Genomic DNA, 23170 nt, shown 5'->3' with positions numbered 1-23170 from the left:
ACCCACACCTGCCTCAGCAGCTGCATCTTCCCATGACCAGCGGTGCCAAGGCAGACACTAAAAGCAACGTCATGACAGGGACAGTCGTCACCACTTCCATGGTGGTATTCGGCATTTTTTGGAGAGCCTTATCTCCATGAAAAAATACATGCAAGGACTCTACAGGTGCATACGGTGTCTCCAGTATTCATTGCTGATTTTCCGAAAGCAGAAGGCACGAGAGACCTGTGACTCTGTATTATCCATTTAAACAACAAATACAAAGCTAAAACATTAAAAATTTATGAATTTCTGTGAATCCTTAAAAGACTCTTATTTTTGCCTGCTGGTATGTAGGTGGAGAGGAGACATGGGACCCTTTATCAGATCATGTGATTTAGAAATGTTGCTAGTGCTTCCAACCACCATGAAAAAACATACTGAAAATCTTAAAAACAGCTACTAAAAAATCTTAAAAACTGCTACGCCGTGGTTCACACTATCAGCTGTTTGTTCCTCCATTTCCCCAAGCCAGGAGTGTGATGTGCATGCATATGCTACCTTTCAAACACGATGACTGAGCTCTGCTGAAGGCACTCGCATATGCAGAAAGAAAAGAAAAAAGTTTGAGTCCCTGAAAACAGATGCAATGGATCTGGCTCTCCTACTCCATTCAATCTAAAAAGCTACATATTTCTGAAAGCTGAAAAAACTAAATGTGGGGGTTTATGAAAGCAGAGTCAGACCGGTGTGCTAGCTTAAACCAGCAGCTATTTCAGTTTAAGGTGACACCTTGGGTTGTGAAATAAAATCTTGGAATTGTGAGCATATTTGCTTCAGCCAGCCTCTGCTTTGGGGACAGTAATCCCTTGAATTACCCCAAATCACCCAGAGGCACCTCCAGGCAGAAAAGTCTTTGCTCTATAAGCAGCATCAAGCAGACAACAAAAAACTTAAAACAGAAAACCAGCTGGTGAAAATTTTGACAGCAGCTCATCATGTCTCCTTAGAAGAGTAGGCATTTAAAGGAGAATATAAAGCATGAAATGCCTTGAAAAAAATCGCACTTTGCCACTACTTTGGATAAAAATCAGTTTTTGTCACAGACTTCACTGATTTAGTATCCAGTATTCTCCCAGGTTGCAATAAGTTATATTCACCTTTTAATATTACAAGAACTAATTGCACGCAGTCATTTACAGAAACATCTCAAAGGTGATAACTGAAAGCCCATTTTCACCAAGATTTTAAAATATACCAGACTACTAACTGGAAAAAAGTCAGTTATACCAATAATTTGATCTGATCCTGCAAAAGCTCATGCACTTCAATATTCTTAACAAAGGTACTAACTGCATGACTAATGATGCAATTTGATCTGATCCTGCAAAAGCTCATGCACTTCAATATTCTTAACAAAGGTACTAACTGCATGACTAATGATGCACTTCTGCAGAAACCTCAGCTGATGGGGCTTATGCTCAAATGAAACTACAAAAATGCTCATTTTGACTGTGTTAGGCAATGACTTTATAGGCCAAAGGCAGTGAGTTACCTGGGAAAGTTAAGACTGACCATATCTGCAAGTGTTTGCAGGGTCAGGCTCTATTTTTATACAGCCCTTTATCAATGACAAAAGCTAATTTAGAAATACTTGTTTCAAACTAATCGCCTCTTTCAAAAGATGCAACTTAATGTAATGCAAGGAAGACTTAATTCAGAACAGCCTTGGGGAGTTGTGAAAACGCACAAAAAACTATCTTTTAAAAGGATTAAGACATTTAGATGGCATAGACATTAAATGCAAACCTAACAAGTCTGATACAGATTTTAAATTATTATCATGTGAAATGGCTAACCTTATAAAATTACACATCTTAGATCATCTGACTTGTGTGTCTGTCTGCATATTCAGCGTCAGAGCCCAAAGCTAAAAAAACACAGAGAAGAAAGAGATTCTTGTTTCCTGGTAAAGCTTCTTGTATTAAAGAACTGAAAGCAGGGCAAAAGGCCCATTCAAAAATGTGTCACAAAACACTTCAGTACAGACCCAGGAGCTTTGTTGTGAGAGGGGAAAGAAAAAAAAAAAGGATTTTGAACAATATTGCCTAATAGGCTTATGTATACACAACAGTTTCCCATTTACAATACCCTACCACTGAACGCAAGCTCAAGTTTTACCTGTGCCAGTAACCAGTTACATCATTTTATGACAGATATTAAGCAAGCAGGGTATAGACCACAAAGCTGCTGCCAAAATACTTAATCTTCCAAGGAGGATATCAGACAGGCAAATAAAGAAACAATATTCCTCCCCAAAACAATACATTTTATTATCTGTAAATACACATCTCTTCCTTTTGGCTTTAACTAGGAGCTCAGGAAGCATACACTTTTGTAGCGCATTTTTGGTAACTTAGAGCTTTCAAATTATATATAAAGTAGTATCTGGGTAAGTAAGTAATACACAGAAAATAGTATCCTGATGACAATACTACAACCTATGAAGACAAACTGTTTAGCATCCTTTTGAACTTGCTTGCATGCAAAAATTTCTCCGTATTTGTATTAGCCAGAAGGGGTACAGAGAAAGCGGCCCTAGGACTGAGTATTTCCCCTTGCCAATTCCTCCCCTTGTTTTTTTACATCTGAACTAATTTTGCACCTAATCACAACAAGCATACCATTCTTTGAAAGTTTTTAAGAAAAAGAAAAAAAAAGAAAACCAAATTTGGAAATAGAACCGCTGCAGTTCTAGACAGGAAAAAACCCTGTGTTTTAGCAACTCATAAAGAATAAATACAGCTATCAATACAGAATAAACATCCTTGCTTGTACTAATAAGGACAAATATAATGTGGACATACAGCTATTGTTTGAAGTAAAGCACATCTAAAGCCTTCACAGTGACAGCCCCAGCCACCTCACCATGCTCCAACAGGCACTACGCAGCCTTGCAGACTGCAAGAACAGTATCAGCAAGAAATGGGATGGTCAAGTAATCTGTGTGCCCGTGGTGAAGCTTTCCAGAGCAAGAAGGTGTAAGGAGGCGGCGGATGCAGGGACGCGAGCGGACCAGGGGTTTGCAGCCGATGCTCGGGGTCTCCTCCCACAGGCACAGTCGCGGGGCAGCCAGCGGCGCTCCCAGCAGTGGTAACTGGGATACTCGATCCCAACAGGGGGAAACCATCTGTACAAGTTCAACAAGTAAAATTAGGGATGCGAAGGCTAACGGAGCAGCATTCGGTTACCTGTGACAGAGCGATAAGGAGAACTGGGAAGATTTCCTCTCTTGGGCAGGATCTCCTAACCACTATTTGGAAAGCAGGAGCATATAAGGCTTACGATTTTTCCTTTAGAAGCAGCAGCACCTTAGAAGAATCCATCCAGCGAAGGAACCAAAAATGCACTTCTGCTGTCGTCTCTCCGACTGCCCTAGCACCTGCAGCATTTTCCCTCCTCCCCACAAGTCTCTGCAGAGGAAGAAGTTTGAACTAAGTGCTGCTATACAAGGGCCATGGCCCCCAGAGCAGCAGGAAAAAACCCAAATTATACAAAACTTGCGCTGTTTTGCTTCTGTCATCCTTTGCCTCCTCAGACCTGAACAATAATGAGCTTGTCTAACATGGAGGGGAGAGGGGAACGGTTTTGTGCTTGGACGGGTCAGAGCAGATACATGCATAGATGTGTTTGCCAAATGCTGCCTGCATCTGGCTGGGAAAGGGGAGAAGCGCAAACGTGCACGTGAGGAGCTGCAGATGGCGGGGCCGGAGGAGGAGCACAACCCTCGACCTCTCTGCAAAACCCTGGTGTCGTTCCCTCTTGCAAATCTCGGGTGGGAGCCAACACGGAGGCTCATTTGGTAGCTACTTACATAGGAGTCACAGGCAAAATTTTGCCTTATTGCTTCCACTGAAAGTGAAATTAGCTAAGCTTTGTGTAAGAGTGGGGTTTTTTCCTTTCTTTTAATTAAATAAATTAACCCTCCTCCCTAGACCTCACGAACAGAAACCACTACTTCCTCAGCCGCTGCATGTTCGCATCTAAAAACAGCATGGGGCAAGGTTAAAACAGTGCTGGGTATGACATTAGACCTCTGTGCTGATTCAGCTCACAAACTGCCATCAACATGTGATACAGAATTTTGAAACTTTGGTTTTCCTGTTTCACCTTTTGCACTAAACAGACGGGAAAGATGTCTGTTAATGTGAATAACGGTAATAAAAAAAAAAATCCATTTTCACAGAATCTACCACATTACGAAATGAAGATCTACAAAGCCACAACTGACCAGTAAAAAGAAAACAGATGCCCAGTGCTCTGATTCAACAAGCAAAAAAAAATACGTTTTCCCTACAAAATCTTTTTAAAACCCCCAGTGGAAAGAGGGAAGTCAGTAATTTCCAATGGAAATTACTAGGGAAAAGGCATCTGAATTCACAGGGTCAAACAAAAAGTGTATTAACCCAAGTGGAAGGAATGGTGTGAGAAATTTAAATTAGCTCAATATGAGTCCTTTTGTCCCAGAACAGGGAATCAAAACCCTACAGGAGTATCTCCACCGTGTTTGACTTTGGCTCAGAACCACGCTTTTGAAGCGAGGCTCCCGACTATGCCCACTTACGACATCCTCTTCTTTGCAACATGGAGCAGACCCAGAGCACGAAGGCTTCCCCTCTGACGGCGAGAAGCCAGGTGACACGCTGCAGGAGCGCACTGCCTGTCCTCTAGCTACTGCTGGGTGTCCTGTCCACAGGTCTGGGCTAGAGCTGGTCTGAACGTCCGCAGAGTGGACATCTGGTCCTCAGCACCAAGCTCCTGGCTCTACCGACCCGCCCCTGCTGGGCCATGCTGCTTGTTGACACGGACACCACAGCCCTTCTGGACAGAGAAGGCCCAATTCTCTCACAAAGGCTCCACGTTTAAATAATGCATAGTACCGGTTGTTCTTGTTTAGCTTTGCTTCAGCGCACTGGATGTTTAAACAGCTCATGCAAAACAAGCAAGAGTGCAGCCCAGTGGGACTGGCCATCACCCCACAGCATGGCACGGACACATCATGTGAGGAGCTGACCAAGCCTTTGAGATGGCTTTTTATTCCAATTTTGTTCTCGTTCTGAGCTTATGGAAACAACAGCTTGAAGAATGATCAGACAATTACAATCACATTGTGTTAGAAAAGCACAACCTGCACCTCAATTTTCTGCTTCTCGTGGCCCATGTCCCTCCACAGGCTAAGATGCAAAGATTAGTAGTGCTGTGGCCTCCAAAGTCACATTTCAAGTTTTCTAAAGAACACTTTTGACAATTTCTATTAATGTGTCAGCACAAAGCAAGCTCTATGACCCACTGATCAAACCAGAGGTGTGCTGTAAGCTTCAATAAAAGCAGAACCACAATGACAGTCCACAACAACGTCAACTGCTCCCCCAGAAAATGCCAGTGAGGACAAGTATACAAATGGGAGCAGGTCTGGACAGTTTGGTAAGCAAAATCTGTGAAAACCCCTAAAGGAAAAGCACATTCTGTCTTTTCAGAGTGAGATTTTCAAAGGAGCTCAGAGAGTTCCTCAAAATTCATGGTTCAGAGGCTCTTTCAAAAACCCCAGCTTGAATTGCTTGACTGCTCTGCTCTCTTTAGCTGGAGTAACACAAGACTGACATCTAATTCAGAACAAACACTGGAGAAGTGAAGTCAAGTCTTTATTACCATAACCCCACATCTTGGGAAAATGGATGTGAGGGTCAAGAGCCTCTCAAAAGCTGTGTTTCTTCTAACATATGTAAACGACACACACAAAAAGAACCCAGACAAGACCGTGTCGAAATATTCCTGGGGATCATACAAAACAGAGAACTGCAACAACTGCAAGACAAACTGCCAGTTACATGGAAGACCATGCCACCCTCAACTGTTGATATCACATTCACTTACCCAGTAAGATATTCAAGATATGCAATTGCGTGACAGGTTGAAAATATTACCTCTGCACCTAAAATAGAAGAGGCAGGCTTAATCCTGTTCTCATTTGTACCTGAGCAACCCTGCAATTAGTTCAGAGCCCGTTCATTTTCAGATGCCTCGACCTTTGCAAACACACAGTGGCTCACGAGGGCTCTTTCACTTGAGCCTCTTCGCTCCCACCCCATTCTCCCCAAGGGAGTGAATTCCAGTTACAACCCACACCCTTGTGCGGTGCCCTACTGCACAAAACGGTTCGTGGGATTGGGGCTGAGCTCCTAAGGGACATGGAGGAGTAACGACATTTTGTACAGCACTGAGCATAGCATTGGTGCCACGCCATAAAAAAATCCTTGCTCCTGCTGCAAGACTACATCCTTCCAGGAGAAGGAAGCTTGTGAGCTCACAAACTCACTGTTCGCATCATCCATTCAACCTTCATACAGAGCATGAGGATAGCAACACATAATACTGCCTTGGAAGTGCCTATTTAAGGGTGCTGACAAATTCCTACAATTTGTATTTTTTACTTTTAAATGCATTTGCTCAAAATCTGCTCCCTGTTACACCCTAGCACTATCTTTGACTTGAATAGCCTTACATCAATAAGGAAACTAATGAACAAACAAGAAACCAATATTTATAATAATCTCTTTAAAACAAACAGAAGCAAAAAACCTTGGACAATGAAGTCTGTTCCTTAAAACAAATGTGAGCAGACACTTGCTATTTGTGAGGCTGTTCCTGATTTCTGCAGTACCTCAGTACCTGGAATCCCTTCTGAAATAGAAAAGCTTTTTATCTTGAGGCAAGTCATGCACACAGAAAAATACGGATTTTACAAATAAATTTCAAAGGTCACAATGAGGTATTTGACAGTGGCACTTTGTGTTCTGCTGTAAATAATTCTGCCTTTTTAAGCAATGACCTCTTAGCTGCCACTTCTTCTGGATTAGGTTATGCTACAAGATGGCATTCTACAAAACAGTAAACACCATCAACTAAAAATCAAACGCAGTTTTGCCTTCATTAAGAAAACAGCCTCATAAAATTAAGGTGGTTCTGAAGATACACAATGGGTTGAAGACAGGAAGTTAAGTGAACTCCATTTTAGAAAACATAACTACACCTTTATGTTTTAAAGACCATGGTTCCGAGACTATTAATAGCAGACAGCGAGTTTGCCACGCCTTTTTACATAACCTGCTCCAGCACCTGCACGACTCACCTACCCAAGCGATTAAACCATACTTTGCACTGTAGCATCTGAAAGCTGTTTTTCCTCTCTTCCTATTACCCAAAACCTACCTCTTGTGTTTTACAGTGGGAAACAGTATCATTCACTTCAGTAAATTCAGAGCACTACAAAGTTTGCTTGTAACTACCAAGGCTGCTCAACACTGCCCACGTCCCAGGTATCAAGATGGAGTCTTCATTTTCATGTAGCTCTCTGTCACCTAACAAGGACTTCACTCCCTGCCGTGCAAGTCCACCGCACCCCACAGACACGTGGGCAATCCTTCCGTCACCCTGCATTTGCCTGGGTGTAGCTGATTGCAACCTCAACCGAAAAAGGAGGAAATTAATCTCCTTTTCTGTTGGATCTGTAGGTACTAATATAAGTGCAGAAGCAACAGGAAAATAAAAATTTTGTCCATAAAGGGGTATGACAGACAAAACACAAGGAATAAAGTTAGTGAGTTAAAAAAGAAAAAAAAAAAAAAAAAAAAAAAGAGTAAGATGTTTTCAAGACACATTTCAGACCATAGCTGACATCTAGCTTCTGCTTTATATGACATCCTTCAGACAGGCTGAGCACAGTGGGGCAGGAAGTACAGGTTCCTAGAACATGTCAGTGTGAACAAGGAATATCGAGAGCTTCTTGAAGTGTAGGTATGAACTGTATCTGTGTACACACAAATGTACGTATGTGATCCAAGCATGCCTGAAGGCAAAGGGCTTTATGTAACATTCATCTCCGGGTTCCCCTTTCTCCATCCCTACATGTGCTGGGGGAATTGGATGAAACCAGACATCCCTCCAGGTGACACAACGGTCCTCCCCAAGTACTGAAGGCATCCTAGGTCCTTGGGGTGATGAGGGTCTGCTCTCCCCTGCTCTCCCCCCCTCCATGCACCCAGGGAACTAAAATTCAGCAGATCTCCCTCTGAAGTAGGCAGGCGAAGCTGTGCTGCTTGCACCCTTCAAAGGGCACACCACCACGCTGGGGTTACAATCCACTTCTCTGCTAGCAGCTGCAGAGGGGAACAGGCTGGTCCAGTGCTGTGAGTTACCTCTGTTAAAAGCAATGGTAATAACACCTGACCCTTTCATCGTGATGAAATTAAAATCTATGCCATCGTGCCAGCATGTACAACTCCTGTAGAACAGGGTGACAGCTCAGCTCAGGGTCTTCTCACCTCCTCCTCCCTTCCTGTGTGATTAGATTAACCTCTGTGTGATCCAACCTTGTTGCAGGGCTGGGACCTCCCCCTGCACTTCCACCCCATGGTAGACCCACCAGAAACAACGATGGTGGCAACGCTGGAGCCTCCCGCATCTTTCCCCATCCGCTTTCCTTACTGGGAGTCGCTGACCCTATACCTGCAGTGGCTCCTTCTCCATCCTGAAGCAATGCCCCACAGAGGGGACAGAACAGAGAGGCTGTTCCCATGCAGAAGGCACAAGCTCAACTCCAAGGGCAGCAACAGTGCCTAGTGGTTGGTACCTGCTGAGGCTGCACTGGCACCACCACTGCATCCCGGTATCACTTCTCTGTCCTTTGTGTCTACACAAAAAATAGGTGCAGGTATGTCCTGAACAGTCATGGGCGAGGCCATGCGGAGCAGACAGCACACGGATGGCTGAAAAAAACAGTTACCTGCAAGCAGGCTGCCAACCGAGTGGCAGTACTGACTTCTTCATGCTTAACATCCTACACAAAGCCCAGAGAAAGGGAAAAGCAAACTGAAGAGCTTCATCCCTGTTTGTTCCATGCACCTCAATTCCAGCTGCATGATGTGGTGCAGAAAGAAGTCAGCATACTGTCACCTTACAGATTTTTCCTGTTACACAAAATCGGGGGATTTTTTTTAATTTGCAGGAAAATTTATGCTTCTTTTGAATGTCTTTACCCACAAACTGATGTGCCTGTGTCTGATTTGCCTTGACAGCACGTAGATTTGAAAACCTAATCATATTTACCTTTGTAATATGATTATCTGTAAGAGCACCAAAATGTAACCCATTGTCTGAAAAATGATTATAAATACAGTTATCTAGCTTTCTGTTTTTTAATCCCACCAATACTAGACAGTAAAGTCCCTGCTATCGCAAAGATTTACTTACTATCATAACTATATACACTGGTGCTTGATTTAACTGAGTATTTTCATACGTATGTAAATGTATAGTTCAGGCTTTGCAGGATCCTGGGTCAGAAAGGACATACCTTCCTCTGCCATACAAGACAAGCAGGGGAAAACACATTTCAGTTGTGGTGAGTGCATCTTTTTTTCCCCCCAACCTCAATTTCACAAAATTGCTAACCTAATCTACAACAACATGGAGGCAAACACAACTGCTTGCTAAGAACATGTGCTTGTCCTTTATATTCATACATAGGGTGAAAGCCTTCTTAGAAAAAAAATACTTCTAGAAAGGAAGGTAGCCTTTGTTTTGCTTTTCATTCACTTCTAAATTTTCCACAACAGAAAACCTTCCTTAGGCAAAAACTCTGAAATGTAGCTGCTAAGAGCAGTGTTGACTTTGAAATACATCATGAGAACAGAAAATACATTTAGCATTCATGGCACAAAAGCAGTTTCTTTCTGAAACTGCTACGAATGTAACATGGTAGCCCCTGTAAAGGAACCTCGCAGTTCCTTACATAAGTACTCGTCTAAATCTGCGTATTACAGCCTGAAAAGCAAACCCTGAGAGTCCTAGAAGTCTCTCACTGGCACCATCATGTTTTCTCCAACCGCCGGTGAAATTTTCTCCTCCTAACTGATTTGCCTAGCTCTTTACACTACCCTTGCAGCAAATAAAACTTCTGCTAAGTCCTTCTTATGAAATCAAATACCGTTCCTTAAATTTCTCAGCATGTTATTTGCAAACTGCAGGCCAGCAGATAGATATTCTCCATATGCCAAATTATGTCATTTCCATTTTTTAGGAATAATACTTCTTACAGCAAACTGGCAAGGGTTTTTTTAGTTGGGTTATGAAAAGAGCCAGCTCTGTGTCTCGCTGCACCTGCTGCATTGCTAAGCCTGGTATCCGGTGGCAGTCCCACAGCCATCAATAGCAATTCTGGGTGTAGATAAGTGTTTGTCAGAAAGGACTGGTTACATCCTTAGAGGTATTAGCATACATCCAAAGGTGAATTTTGTGGATATTTGCATGGCTCAAATAGAATCTGATTTCCCATATTTATCATAGGATAAGTTGGTGTCTACTGAAGTTCCAATGTACAGAATTCCCAACATGTAAAACCAAACTTCTGCATTTTCATGTTAAATTATGAAGATAAGCCTTTATGTTCTTGTGAGGGGATCTTGCCTGAGAGACTGTGAACAGCTGAAATTGGGGGGTGTAATAAAAAAAAAATAAAATAAAAAAACCAGGATTTGGTTCTGCTTCTTGTCTTTACCTCCTATCACACTCGCCACTCTACAGAGCCTCTGGACAGCCCACCTGAGATTTACCCCTTTAAAACAAGGAAGCCACAGAATTACTAGAGGGTTGGCTTTTTTTCCTTTCAGAGAGCACACCCGGGAATCTCACATTTGTGTTTTAGCTGTTTTGAACTGTTCCAAGCTAAGCTATATCCTCCACCAGAAGAGTTCTCAAAGTCATAATAATTACAGATTAAAGCATACTTCCTATCCAAAAGCAGTCAGCATACTATGATCTGTCATTATCCTATCTATCTGCCATCAAACTATGCTTTTGTGATGGTCTGGAGGCCTGGTGACTCACATGGTTACTACCGATCTTCATCATGTCAAGACACTTGCAGCTGTATTGTGCAGCAGAAAGCTGTGTAGCAGGCTCCTAAGGAAAAGGGCCGGTCTGGTTGCCTGCATAGGAGCTCTGCTGGTAAAGAAAAGGGTGAAAAGAAAAATCGAGTCATGGAAATACATGGACCACATAAGCAAACCTGCTGAAACATCTCACTCCTCTGCTCTCCTGATGGCTAATGACGGGTGACTACTTACCAGCTAGGCACCTGAGCAGTATAAACACGGGAATTCCTGAGGCAGGGTTGGACCTACAAAGCTTTGAATTGGTGGCCAGTGAAGGCAAGCCAACACAAACACAATTTTTCGCATCTTACCAGCCATCTCACTCTGAAACCAGCCGAATCCTGAGGCTTCGGCAGAGGCAGCTCCCTCTCACCCTCTGTCCCTCTGTGAAGACGTCTAATGAATTCCATAGTAGTCGTGAACACTATGTTCTGTCCCAGCTCCTCTTCAGAACTGACAGCAAAGGGGTTTTTTCATTATCTGATGAATATCACCTTTTTATCTGCCAGAGATGCTTGCTCAGTAGTATAATAAAAGCTTAAAATAAGCCAGAACAAACATCTGTGGGATTTGTTCTTGAAACTTTGTGTATTAAAGGAACAAGAGTGATGCATCTACGCTGTCCATCTGTCTCTGCATCGTCGTATAGCAGTGCCTTCTGAAGCACTGGCCAACTTCAAGTAACACCTGGAAGATGACTACATTTCCACAAGTTTCAAGGAAGCAGTGGAGAGAAGCTCAAACCTGTGCCCCGACCAAGGGAAAAGGCTGGCAGAGACCAACGGTGATGGATGCTGGTCAGCGTGGGTGTGGGGCTGGCCGTGCTCGGCACACGCACAGCTCAGAAAGCAGTCAGTGACCGCTCCTGCACAGCTCGAACTGACGGTGAGGACCCAGCCTCTCAGCATGCTCGTGCTAAGGGACATCAGTGCACTCAGTGTCCCTCACAAGGCTCCTGAAGGAGCTTGCAAGCTGCGTGCATGGGAACTGCAAGACCTTGCTTGGGGGACAACCGACTCACACAGGGCCTGTAGCACTGAAAATGGGCTGTGAGGGACCTGCCCCAAGAGATTTAGCAGGATGCCGGTGAAACCCGTGAAACCTCCCTTGCTACCTGAGTCTTAACCCTGTTGAACGTCCCCCTCTTCAGGGTGGCATAAAAAGGCCATTTAGCCTCCTGAAGCGACAGCTGAAGTCAGTAAGCATCCCTTCTTTAGAGACAGCAACCATCAGTGGTATACAAGGTTCCACACCTATGAAAAGACTTAGTTCAGCATGTGCACTTCCCATTCACTTCTCAGACCATTAAATTACTGTTTTCACGCTATTCTTGTACACATCATTCTGAAACTCGGGCTGCCTGAAGGGCTTTAGGTTCAGTGAATAGCAGTCTCCATCACACACAAAAGGTCCAATGTGCTTCCAGCGGCTCACAAGCCAAGTCCTGATGCTGGTATGACCCCACAGGGTGGACGGTGCCCCCAGCTCTTTGTTTTGCTCCTCTTTCAGGACTCTGCCTGCAAGATACTTATTTCTGAGAGACTCTCGACTCCAGTGTCTTCAGTTTGGAGGCATCTTGGGTGGTGAGCTGCGCCTGCGCTGCCCACCCACCCCAGGCTGCAGAGGACCGGGTTCTGGCATCTCAGCCCTCTGCCATGAAACTAAATGGTGGGATTCAGCTCCTCAACAACATCCCAGAGGCTTCCTCCAGCACTAACAACCCATTGCGCTTCGTGAGCCACACCAAAGCCAGGCAAGTCAACCATTCCAGTATCCCCCTTCACCGCACCTCTCCAGAAGGTGAATACTGAGGCCATATGCAGCTCTGTATTTTCTAATGGGTAGAAACAAACTGAGCTTTACTAATCATAAATTAATTTTAGAATTACTCAGGAAACGAGATTTGTCTTGTAGGTCAATGAATTCTGAAGATAAATGTATTTGGACCACGACAACTTAGATGTCCTTTTGAGGGGACCTCCCCCTCAGCGATTACTCAGCAGACAGTCCTCTCTGCTTCCTTCCCAGCACCAGCTGCTCCCAGAAGGAATTCTCCTGCCCATCTGCCTTCAAGCCTGACACAGCGACACAGACAAATGCAACTGTAAGTGATGTTTAAACTCCAAATCCAATCACTGATTTGCTTCCTTAGCAAAAAAAAAAAACAAACAACCAACACAAAAAAGCATGTGCTTGATTCTAACCACCCGGCTCACTGGAAAAGGCCTTATGTAGAAAACGAAACCTCAGGTATGGAAACAGCAATATTTTTCCCAAAGAAAACTATGGCAACAAGAACTCTAGGCGTACATAAAAACAAGTACCTGGGACCATCACCTAACCTCCAGGATCTGAAATGATCTTAAAGCGTTGTTGCTGAAATCTTGTTCCACAGAGCTAATTTAAGATTAAGCTATTAAAATGAATTACAGTTTGACATGAAGGAAAACCTGGCAGAACCTGGCCCTCGTTTCCAGTAGCCTTGCATCCTCAGCCACCCATTCACCACAAAACTGAGACAAATTCCTTCTGCACTAGACAGGAGCCTTTGGCATCAACAAGCCGACTTCTGAACAAGCCGGGTTTTTTCCATTTACATATAATTACATACTAGCCTCCGAACAGCTAGAAGCTCCATGTTCTTTTTTTGTATCGCTTGTTTCTTGTGAATACACATAAAGCACAAACCCAAACCACATTAATGATAACCTTGTTAAATATAAACCAGTATGCAATTATACAAACTGCTAACACAAACAAAAAAGCCAGGAAACTCTGATTATATGTTCACAATGGTTTCTGAATACTAAATAAAAACAACAACATAAGGCAGCCTGTCTTTCCTGATACTGTAATAGAAAATGGTTTCATGTTACAACATAACTCACATGTCTCAGCACAGAGGACTAGTCTGTCAAATGATGCATCAAACTCAATTTCAAGCCTGCTGCAAGGAGAGCGGAAGGGTGGGAGGAGAGACAGCAGATGTACCCACGAACTACAAAAAAAAAATCTCCAATTTCCCTCTCTGCTTCTCTGTATCTTCCCTCAGGTGAGCTAACGCCTGTCTCTGGGCAGTTGCTGTGATTCCCACCCCGTCGTGCCGAGAAGGGCAGGCCACGTGCTGGCCATTTGGCTCCGTCTTCTCCATCAAGAGAGCAGCAGCAGGTCTGCTCGAACCCTCCGTCCCTGGGCTTGCGCCAGCCCTGGGCACGCCTGCAGTTTATCCTCTGCGCAGCTAAGAGTGAACCCAGCAATCAGAGCCCCTACCACATCTTTTCATTGAGATAATGAGGAGCAAACACCCAATACAACCTCCGTGGCCTGCAGCTGTCCGTTCCTGATGCTTAAAACTATGTACTTTTTCCAGAACAGAATCAAATCTATTGAAGGCAGGCCAACGTCTGCCCCAGGCTGCACGTGTGCAGCGTCACAGCAGTCAGCAAAGTCGGGGGCATAACCCAGAGCTCTCCTGCACCAGCACCAACCGCAAGCAAGCCGCTACAACAGAAGGCCTCACGCAGTCGGTGGAGTTATGCAAGGTCTCCGCCACAGTTGAATTTAGCTCTCAAGAAAACAAAAGGGCATAGGAAAACCAGCACTTTCCTTCTCACAGCACAAAGGAGGGCCGTTATAGGACCAGAGGAGCACCCTGGCAAGGTTTCATTTAGGTGATTTCCCTTGCCGTGGACTTGGGCTATCCATTCCACCTGTTTGCAGGCTAGGAGCACAGCAGAGCTTGCATGATGCTGGATTTCTAGGTTTTAAACAGAAACAGTAATTACCTTTCCCTCTTAAACTCCACAGTGTTCTCATGTAACAACAAAAAAACCATCGGCTGTGGAAGGAAAATTTCAGAGAGTGGCAAACAGGGGCAAAGGAAAACAATGACGGGAAGAGGAAGGGCTGACGGAAGGAGTCAAACAGGTGAGATTGGAGCATCCTTCCCAGAACTGAGCGCAGGATCAAAGCGTGCAAACAAGGAAAAACAATGAGGATCCTTGGGAATCCAGAAAGTTAACGCGGGAATCCTGCATGAATAATAAACTCACTAACTGGAAGGCCAAGGAGAATCCAGTCTCTTGACCACTAAGAGGGTACTGCCAAGTGCATTATCACCAACAAGTAAAAAGTTCAAGAGCAGAAAAGCAAGTCCCAAATCATGGTCTGGGGGTCACTCCTCCCTCACGAAGCCAAGGGCAGCAGTGTGCAGAACCATACCGCAGACTAAAACGCACAAGTGTGTGCGTGTCACGTCGCTGTTCTGGTGATCCATGGCGCAATGAGAGGGTTGTCACTGCAGGAGATGTTTTGAGAGTCACATGATGGGGAGAAGACGGGTCCTAACCCACCCAGCAGCCGTTTTACTTGGGAAGGTGGGGCTCCCTAGCACGGCACCTGAAGAGGGGCTCAAAAAAGCCACCAACGCACACCAGATGGAAGAAAACCAAAACAACCAACAGAGGGGCACACAGCTAAGAGAACTTTCTCCTGGAATACCTCCAGTTTCCCCAAGCTAGTTGGTTTTGTAAAGGGATTTTTCTACAGCGATCTATGCTCAATTACCCTTATAAACCCTTGCAATAACATGTGACTCAAAGTCTACCTATTTGTCCAAGGGAGAAACAAGAAGGGAGTGTGGCGAATGGGGAATGTGGGAGTGGCGACCCATGTGGGCCTGGGGAGAGCAGTCATCTCCTCCAGCTTCTTCCCCGGCTCCCCCCCCCCCCCCCAACCCCGGCCGCGAGCCTCTGATAGCCGACTATGTTCTTGAAGAAGTGAAGGAAGATGATGATGTACCCGTGGAGGAATAAATCCGTATGCATTTGCACACGTTTACATGATTGCAGCTTCTTTGCCGAAAGTCTCGGCTTTTCAAGCAGGTGGGGTTATTCTTTTGAGGCGAGCTCACTAAAAGGCAAAAGAGTACCCGGCGGCAAGGAACAACCCAGAGGAACACGCAGCGCTCGTAGACGACGAGCTTATTTAGGGCGGGAGCGAGACGCTGCTTACACCACGCCGCGCACAGCGTATTCCGTGGGCATCGATGGGAAGCTCTCCTTGCCCTTCGTGGGCCACAGATCTGGCTGCAGTGCGCTTGGCTCAGGGCTGGGTCCCAGCCTGCTGCCTGCAAGACCGGCAGCACGGCGGGCTGAACCCGCCGCCAGCCCCGAGGAGGGGGTGACGGCTGCGGCGGAGCGGTGCTCGGCTGCAGCGGGAGGACGGCGGCTGTGCAGCCCCACGCCTGCACCGCGCAGCAGGAGCGAAACTTCCAGCCACTCGCGCCCGGGCGGGAGGGACTGCTGCCGCCCGGGGGGCCTGGGGCGCCTTCGCGGACCTGCCCCCGCACGCTCCGCCGTCCGTCCCCGCCGCGGCCGCCGAGCGCCCGCCCGGCCCCGCGCACGGAGGCTCCGCGCCACCGGCGGCTGTCGGGCCTCCCCGCGCCCGCCCCCCGCCGCCCGGCTTGCCGCGCCCGCCCTTCCCGAGGGGCGAGCCCACCGCCCGCGCATCATCCCTCGTCTCCGCGGCGCGGCTTACCGGGACCGCTGCAGCTCGAAGGCGGCGGCGGGGCCGGGCTGCCCCAGCTCTCCGCCGCCACCGGCGGGGCCCTGGGGGCTGGTGCGGCCGAAGGGCGCCGGCAGCACCCCCGCCGTGAAGGAGTTGAGGCGGCCGCGGCTGCCCGCCGCCGCGGCGCCCAGGAAGGCGGCGGCCGGCACCTGCACCGCGGCGAAGGCGTCCTCCTCCTCCTCTTCCTCCTCCTCCTCCTGGGCCCGGGGGGGCTCGGCGGGCGCCGCCGGGGGGCTGCCCAGCCGCGGCGGCGGCGGCGGCGGCGGCGGCGGGGCCTGGCGGGGCCTGGCGGCGGAGCCGTCGTTGCCCGGCGGCGGGGGCCGCCCGTCGAGGGAGATGCTGGTGAGGAAGGAGAGGGCGGCCTGCCTGCGGCGGGGGTCGCTGCGCGCCGGCGGCGGCTGCGGCGGCCCCGGCGGCGGCGGCGGCGGCGGGGGCGGCGGCCCCTTCCTGGGGCAGGGCTCCGGCGGCGGCAGGGGCCCGGCGGCGGGACTGCCGGGGCTGGCGGCGGTGGCGGCCGCCGCCATTGTCGGCCGGCTCCCCCTCCCCTCCCCTCCCCTCCCCGCTGGCCGGGCGCTGCCTCTCGCGGTCTCCCCCTTAGGCGGGCGGGCGGCGGGGCATGGGAGCCGTCGGCCCGCCGGGGTGCATGGGGGTGGCGCGGGGGTGCCCTGCGCCCGGCCGCGCCGCGCCGCGCTGCCCCGGGCCCCCGCCGCCCGCCCGCTCCGTATTTATAGGTGCAGCCGCGCCGCCGAGCGCCCTGTGCAATAACACGACAATCACGTGTGGGAAACGGGGAGCTGGAGGAAAACAAAAGCCCAGCCAGCAGCCCGGAGGAGGAGGAGGAGGAGGAGGAGGAGGAGGAGGAGGGAGAAGGGTGGGTCTCGGCGAGCTCCCTCCTTTCAACCTCTCTCTCTCTCTCTTTTTTTTTTTCCCCTTTCACCCCCTTCCCTCCTCCTCCTCCTCCTCCTCCTCCTCCTCCTTTTCCCTTCCTGGATGCGTGGGGGCGGGCGGGAGCCGGGGAAGGTGGAGTCTGCGCCCGTCGTACACGGCACATGCCCCTCGGAGGCTGGCATCGGCAGCATCGGACCCGGGGGCTGCGGCTCGGCCCGGCCCGGTCCCCCGCGGCTGCTGTGAGCGGCGGCAAAGTGGCCCGGGTGCTGTCCCTCCGGTTTTACCGGAGGGGGCCAGTGGCCCGGGGCAGGCGCTGGCGCCCCTGGCGGGCGGGGGGCCGGGGGGGGGCAGCCCCCGGGGATGCGCTTTTGGCTGCCGACGGCGCCTCCCCCGGTGCGACCAAGGCTGGGCTGCCCTAGCTGCCCTGAGAGGCGTGCGTCGCGAGTTCCCTTCCCTCTCCCCTGCACCAGAGAAAGCGCGGTTATTTAGTTTGCCCTCTGGTATGTAGCCCAAGCCCGAAATCTGTCTGTTCCCTGTCTTTTTTCCGAAGGGATGGCTGTGGTGCAGCTGGCTGCAGGTCTGCACACTCCCTCCTTCTGCAGCTGCGGCTTGGGAGGGCGAGCAGCCAGTCCCACCTTAGCATAAACCTCCTTCCTTTCTTCGTTACTTTATTGTGATCAACTCAACCGTGCTACAAGTGTTCTTGTCCTGTGATGATAATTTCATCAACGGCTTATGTAAGGGTTGGGTAACACATACATACAAACAGCAGAACATATGGTTGTTGCAAGATAGCAATGTGCGCCTACTTCATAAAGCATTACAATGACTTGTATTATATTCCAGTTATAGTTGGTGGATGATTTACAGGCCATCCCAAACTGTCACAAATATTGTAATGTCCCCTACAATTTTATCAAAAGCTTGCTAATTTCGTCTAAAAAAAAAATTAGATTGATCAGAGGGGAACCTAATCCTATTGTTAGAGGGAGCTATGGACTCAGGTTTGCATTCCTCTCAAAATTGACCTTTGGAGCATTCAGTGACTTTAGAATCAAGCTCTGTGACTTGGATTGATTTCTGAAAGTTTGGCCTTTACTGACACTGGGTGCCACAAAATCTGAACTTTAAGGGGCCAAGTCCCTGGGGTGTGCTTCTTATGCGGTAAGGATGCTGTATGGGCAGCATCCTGAGCAAGAAGCACTGAGCAAGGGAATGAGAAGTGATGGAGGAAAGGGATGTTTCCCAGATCCCACCTTCTTAGAAAGGTAAGTGCTATCTGAGATGGGCATTCTCATTTCAGACTGCTCTCTTGAGGTTTACACTGAAGCTGTCTTTCCTAACAGAGGGCACTGGTGTGCCTGTCCCTCTGGCATCTCAGGGCTCAATCATTTGGATGGGAAGTGGGTCGGCCTGAGTGCTAGACTTGCCTCCCCGAAGAAGAGCCCAGCTGGCATCTCCCACCTGCCAGGAGGATGCTCTGTACCCCTGTGGTTGCAAAGTGTCCTTCAAACTTCGGTTTCGGAGAGGAAGACCAAGGAATTGGAGACCTGCCACCTCCCTTTGATGGGGCAGGCAATGCCCATTTCTGACCGGAGGCCCTGTCCGTGCAGTGGGAACCAGCGGGATGTCTGGTGTTGGGGCACTGATGCACTCTGCTCCCACGGAGGAGCTCCGTGCTCCTTTTGAGACAGTACTGCTTTTAAAAGAACTCAGGACTTTTTGGAGGAGGGGTCCTGGGCCACGGAGAGGTGTCGCAGCCTGATAGCGCATTCACTGGATGCTGACTTCTGGTCCAAGGACTACTACTAGACGGTGGGTAGGTCATGCAACTCAGGCCTCCAACATTATAGCCAAGTAAGCTATATGCTGGGATTTTTTTTTTCTCTTGCATTTCAAAGGGAAAGCAGCCACAGTGAGTGTATCTCTCCAGAGCTCAAAAGCTTACTATGGCGACCGAGTCCTGGAGTGTATTTTCCAAATCCAGCCGCTCAGAAGGTATAGTTCTGGGAAAGAGAACCACCACCAAAACACCAGGTGGGGTTCCAGAGGTAGGTCTAACTTGGGACAGTTTTTATGAGTGCAGAAGTATGCACTCCTTTCACAAAATTACTCTTGTGATAGGACAAATCACCCTCTCTGTTGTAAGCGTTATTTTAAATGGAGCCATGACCTCTGCTCCTCTGGAGCTGTCCCAGAGGAAAGTGTTACCTGCCCCATGTCCACATGTGCATCCAGATGCTTTTTGGCACATGATTTTTACAATACTGTCTCTGAGACCAGGAATGTTTACGTGAATGGTTGAGCTTATTGAACCTCCTTGCATCAAAATTGGAGGGGTCAGGATAAACTGTAGGCCTTTGCTAGCCAGGCTCATTCCTCTGAGCTCACCTTATCACCCGGTGCAACCTTTGCAAAGTGCATGTCTGTGCTCACCAGCCTAACTACTTCAGTGGACTGATGTCCATAGTCTAACTTGCACAAGCCGCCTTTGGGGGTACTGTGTGTGCACAGACTGCCTTTTCCAAAAATCACGTTGAAGGTGGGTTAAAACATCCCTTCCACGGCGCATAAGAAGAAACCTGTTTGAGAAAGCCACATACGAGAAGAAAAGCATGACTTTTTCAGTCTGAAGTGAAGCTATTTTTGATAACGAGTGGGGTACCACAGTACAAAGATAATTGGCGTGTTAGAAATACCAGGTTCTCTAGACCTATTTATACATTTAGTAGCAAATTTAAAAGAATGTGTACAACCTAAGGTGAATGTTTTTTTCCAGTTACTTATGTCCTTTTGATCTGTGCTTAGCAGAACTATAGGCGGTTACATGTGCTATAGTAGTCCTGTCTGCTGGAAGGTACGTGGAAATGTTAAACAAATTGACTTTGCCGTTTGAAACTTTTTTCTTTGATGGGGAACCAGTGGTTGACTAGAGGAAATAGCAAAGTTGAAAGGAAAACCAAAAAGGCATATTCTGGAAGCTTGCTTCTGTGACTGTTTTTTCAATCATTTCTCTCTCCCAGATCTCTTCCAACCAACCAGCTCCTACCTATGTGCAAGCAAATGGGTATTTTTCAGAGGTCACAGACTTATGTAAGCGGTTGGATGACAAGTGGTAATAGGAGTGGTAGAGCATGATGGCTTTTTCACCCAGTGCACCAAGAACTAGAAGAGAGGCTCATCAGTTGTGGGTGTTTGGAGACGACATGGAATTTGGGGGACCCATTAACTCAGGTAAGTGGAGAGGCTGGCTTAAAGACATTGAAGAAGGTGGAGGGAGTTTGAACAAAAATGAAAGCTCAGCAGTTTTCCAGTCTGAGAAATGAGATTCGAGAAACAGTGCCTCTGCGTACCTGCCTTCCAAGTTCAGCCAAGTGTGGAAGCCTCATGTTGTCTTGGGTTTACTTTAACGAGTGTGAGGGCAGTCCTGCTGCAATGCAAGCGTGCGGCCAGCAGGACATGAAGAACCAGTCTGAAAGGCCACAGACCTTGAGCTAAAGCTGGGGTCCTGAGCGGCTTGCCAAGTCAAGCTTAAAAATATCTTTGCGAGTGAATCGAAAACTTCACCTGGAATTTGAGTTAGAGGCAAGATTTGTATTATACTGAGAGTGAACACTGCAGGAATAACCGGTCCTGAGTCACCAGCGTGAGTCACCAGGCCAGTTCTTGAGTGGCCTCAGCATAGTTCTTGCCTGGTTTAGTGACAAAAACAAGTTTCTTATTGTCATACTTGTTAAAGCTGCAGAACCGAGGCAGCTAGTGGAAGAAAAAGTAAATGCAATTGTCTCATTTAATTTTGACAGGCATGTTTTCTGACTGTTAGGATCAGTCAGGTAATGCTGTTATGCAAAGCTCAGCAAAGACGTAGGCTGGAGGTAATGCTTCTGCGCTCCTATAGTTGAGAACGGAGATCATTATTACCGGTGGTCATGGATATGACTATCAGATCCCAAAAGTTAGGCAGATTTGCTGTAGCCTGTGAGCACCCTTGCTGTGCAAGGCTTTGGAGAAACAAGAAATGTGCAGTCTTTATAAATGCTTTTTTTCTTTCCTTCCCAGAGTCCCTTTTCAGAAGAGAATTGTGCTTCAAAAGAGGAAAGCAGTTGTAGTATTCGAGAAGGACTTGGAATATGAATTTTATAATCCTTCTGCTTAGAAAGAGTGTCTGGCAGAAAAAAAGTAGAGGGAGTTTGAACACATTTCACTGAGAGCCATAGTTAAGACTGGAAATTGGATAAAGACAGTACAAATTCTTTACAAAAGACTAATACTGCATCTGGATAGCAAGGCCTGTTTTGGTGCCAGGCCCTAACCTTCAGTCTGTTGTAAATTTAGCCCGATTCTCAGAAATACTAAGTACTTGTGCTTCCCATTGGTCGTTTTTCAGGAGCCTGAGTGTTTTACTTGTTGAGGGCCACCTTTGCTAATTGAAATGTAAAAGCTTGACACTAACATGAGTGTCACCTTTTTTTGAAGAGCAGCATTCCTTGGATAGGTGTAGGTCCACACTTGCCTCTCTATGCAGAACCTAATGTTGTTTGTTTGCATCATTCCAGGGTAGGTGCCAACATTACCAAGTTAATGCAAAATCAAATTCGTATATGGCAGTGGAAAAGTGGTAGAGATTTGTGACCGCCTAAAATCGTGGTTGGAGCAGTGTGTGTGACTGCAGGACAGGATGTGCAGAAGCAGATGCCCTCAGCAAAGATGAAACAGTGTCTCTGCGGATCAGTTGAGGTGCGGATGGTCAGAGCACGCAACCTGCCAGTTGTTTTGGATGTCAGAGTTGTGGCATGCGTGGTGTTTGCGTGTGCATTGAAAGGTTCCTGAGATCTTCAGTAAGCTAGTGGTGTGCATATGGGTGGTAGAGCTGGTTTGATAGTCGTTCGTCTCTCAGAGAAATTAGGGAAGTCTAGTTAAGTCAAAACTGGAATCTGTATCATTACTCCAACTTAGAGTACCTTTAGGTGAGGCTGGTGGCAACAGCCATTTATTAAGAATACTTAATATTTTCCATTGCTAGACCCATGCTCGATCCAATTCAGGCCAAACGTTTCTTGGAAAACTTTGGTCAAAATGGTTATGCCAGCCCCAAGGGCAAAACCAAGAAAAATACATCGCTTCGCCCTCATTAGAAATTCTTGTGACCTTTCCTTTGGCATACCCCAGGATCCCAGCACCAAGACAAGAATTCAGGAGATGGGCTTCTGTCTCTGGGGAAGGAGGAGGGGGTGCCCTTCCCATCAAAATCCACCCACCTCCGTCCAGTTTTAAGCCTTTGAATCATAGCTTGCATATGCTAGCTAGGGACTTAGTCCTGCCTAGCAGCTAGAACTGCCAGTGAGGATGTATCTTCATGGAGCAGACTTCAGCCTTCCGCATTTGCTGAATGGGCTGAGCACCTCCAGTCCCCTGACCTACAGGAGTGGTGGGAGGGATGTTCCCAGCTGCTCTGGGGCACAGCGGGGGCAGCTGCCGGACCCCTGGTGCAGGGCAGATGAGTAGAGGAGGGAGCAGCCCACTTGGATGTGGAGAGGGAAGGAGCTGCAGGAGGAAAAGATAGCGTCCTTGCGTCTGACACATACACACGGGGGGGGGGGGAGCTGAGGGCTTACACATCCAACACGAAGTCCCCCTCGCTATTTTTTTGCGTGCTTGGATTTTTCAAGTTCCTCATTCAACTTAAGGTGGCTTTGAGGTTTTTTGTTGTTGCTGCTGTTGTTTGTTCACTCTATATGCTGTCA

The 23170-nt window shown here is 47.6% G+C and overlaps 1 protein-coding gene across 2 annotated transcripts in view; it reads right to left on the bottom strand.

Annotated features, from left to right (window-relative positions):
- The window catches only part of CABLES1 (Cdk5 and Abl enzyme substrate 1), a 76108-nt gene extending 58649 nt beyond the window's left edge, over positions 1–17459 (bottom strand). For both annotated transcript variants that reach the window (XM_049829294.1, XM_049829283.1), the window contains exon 1: positions 16509–17459. In XM_049829294.1, coding sequence (XP_049685251.1) covers positions 16509–17062 — 554 coding nt within the window. In that variant the 5' untranslated portion in view covers positions 17063–17459. The remainder of the gene's footprint in view (positions 1–16508) is intronic.
- Between the last annotated feature and the right edge of the window lie 5711 nt (positions 17460–23170).

Source organism: Accipiter gentilis, chromosome 2, assembly GCF_929443795.1.
Source record: "Accipiter gentilis chromosome 2, bAccGen1.1, whole genome shotgun sequence".
Classification (NCBI taxonomy): Eukaryota; Metazoa; Chordata; class Aves; order Accipitriformes; family Accipitridae; genus Astur; species Astur gentilis.
Note: the sequence above shows the minus strand (reverse complement) of the source record. Positions and strands in the feature narration are given on the sequence as shown.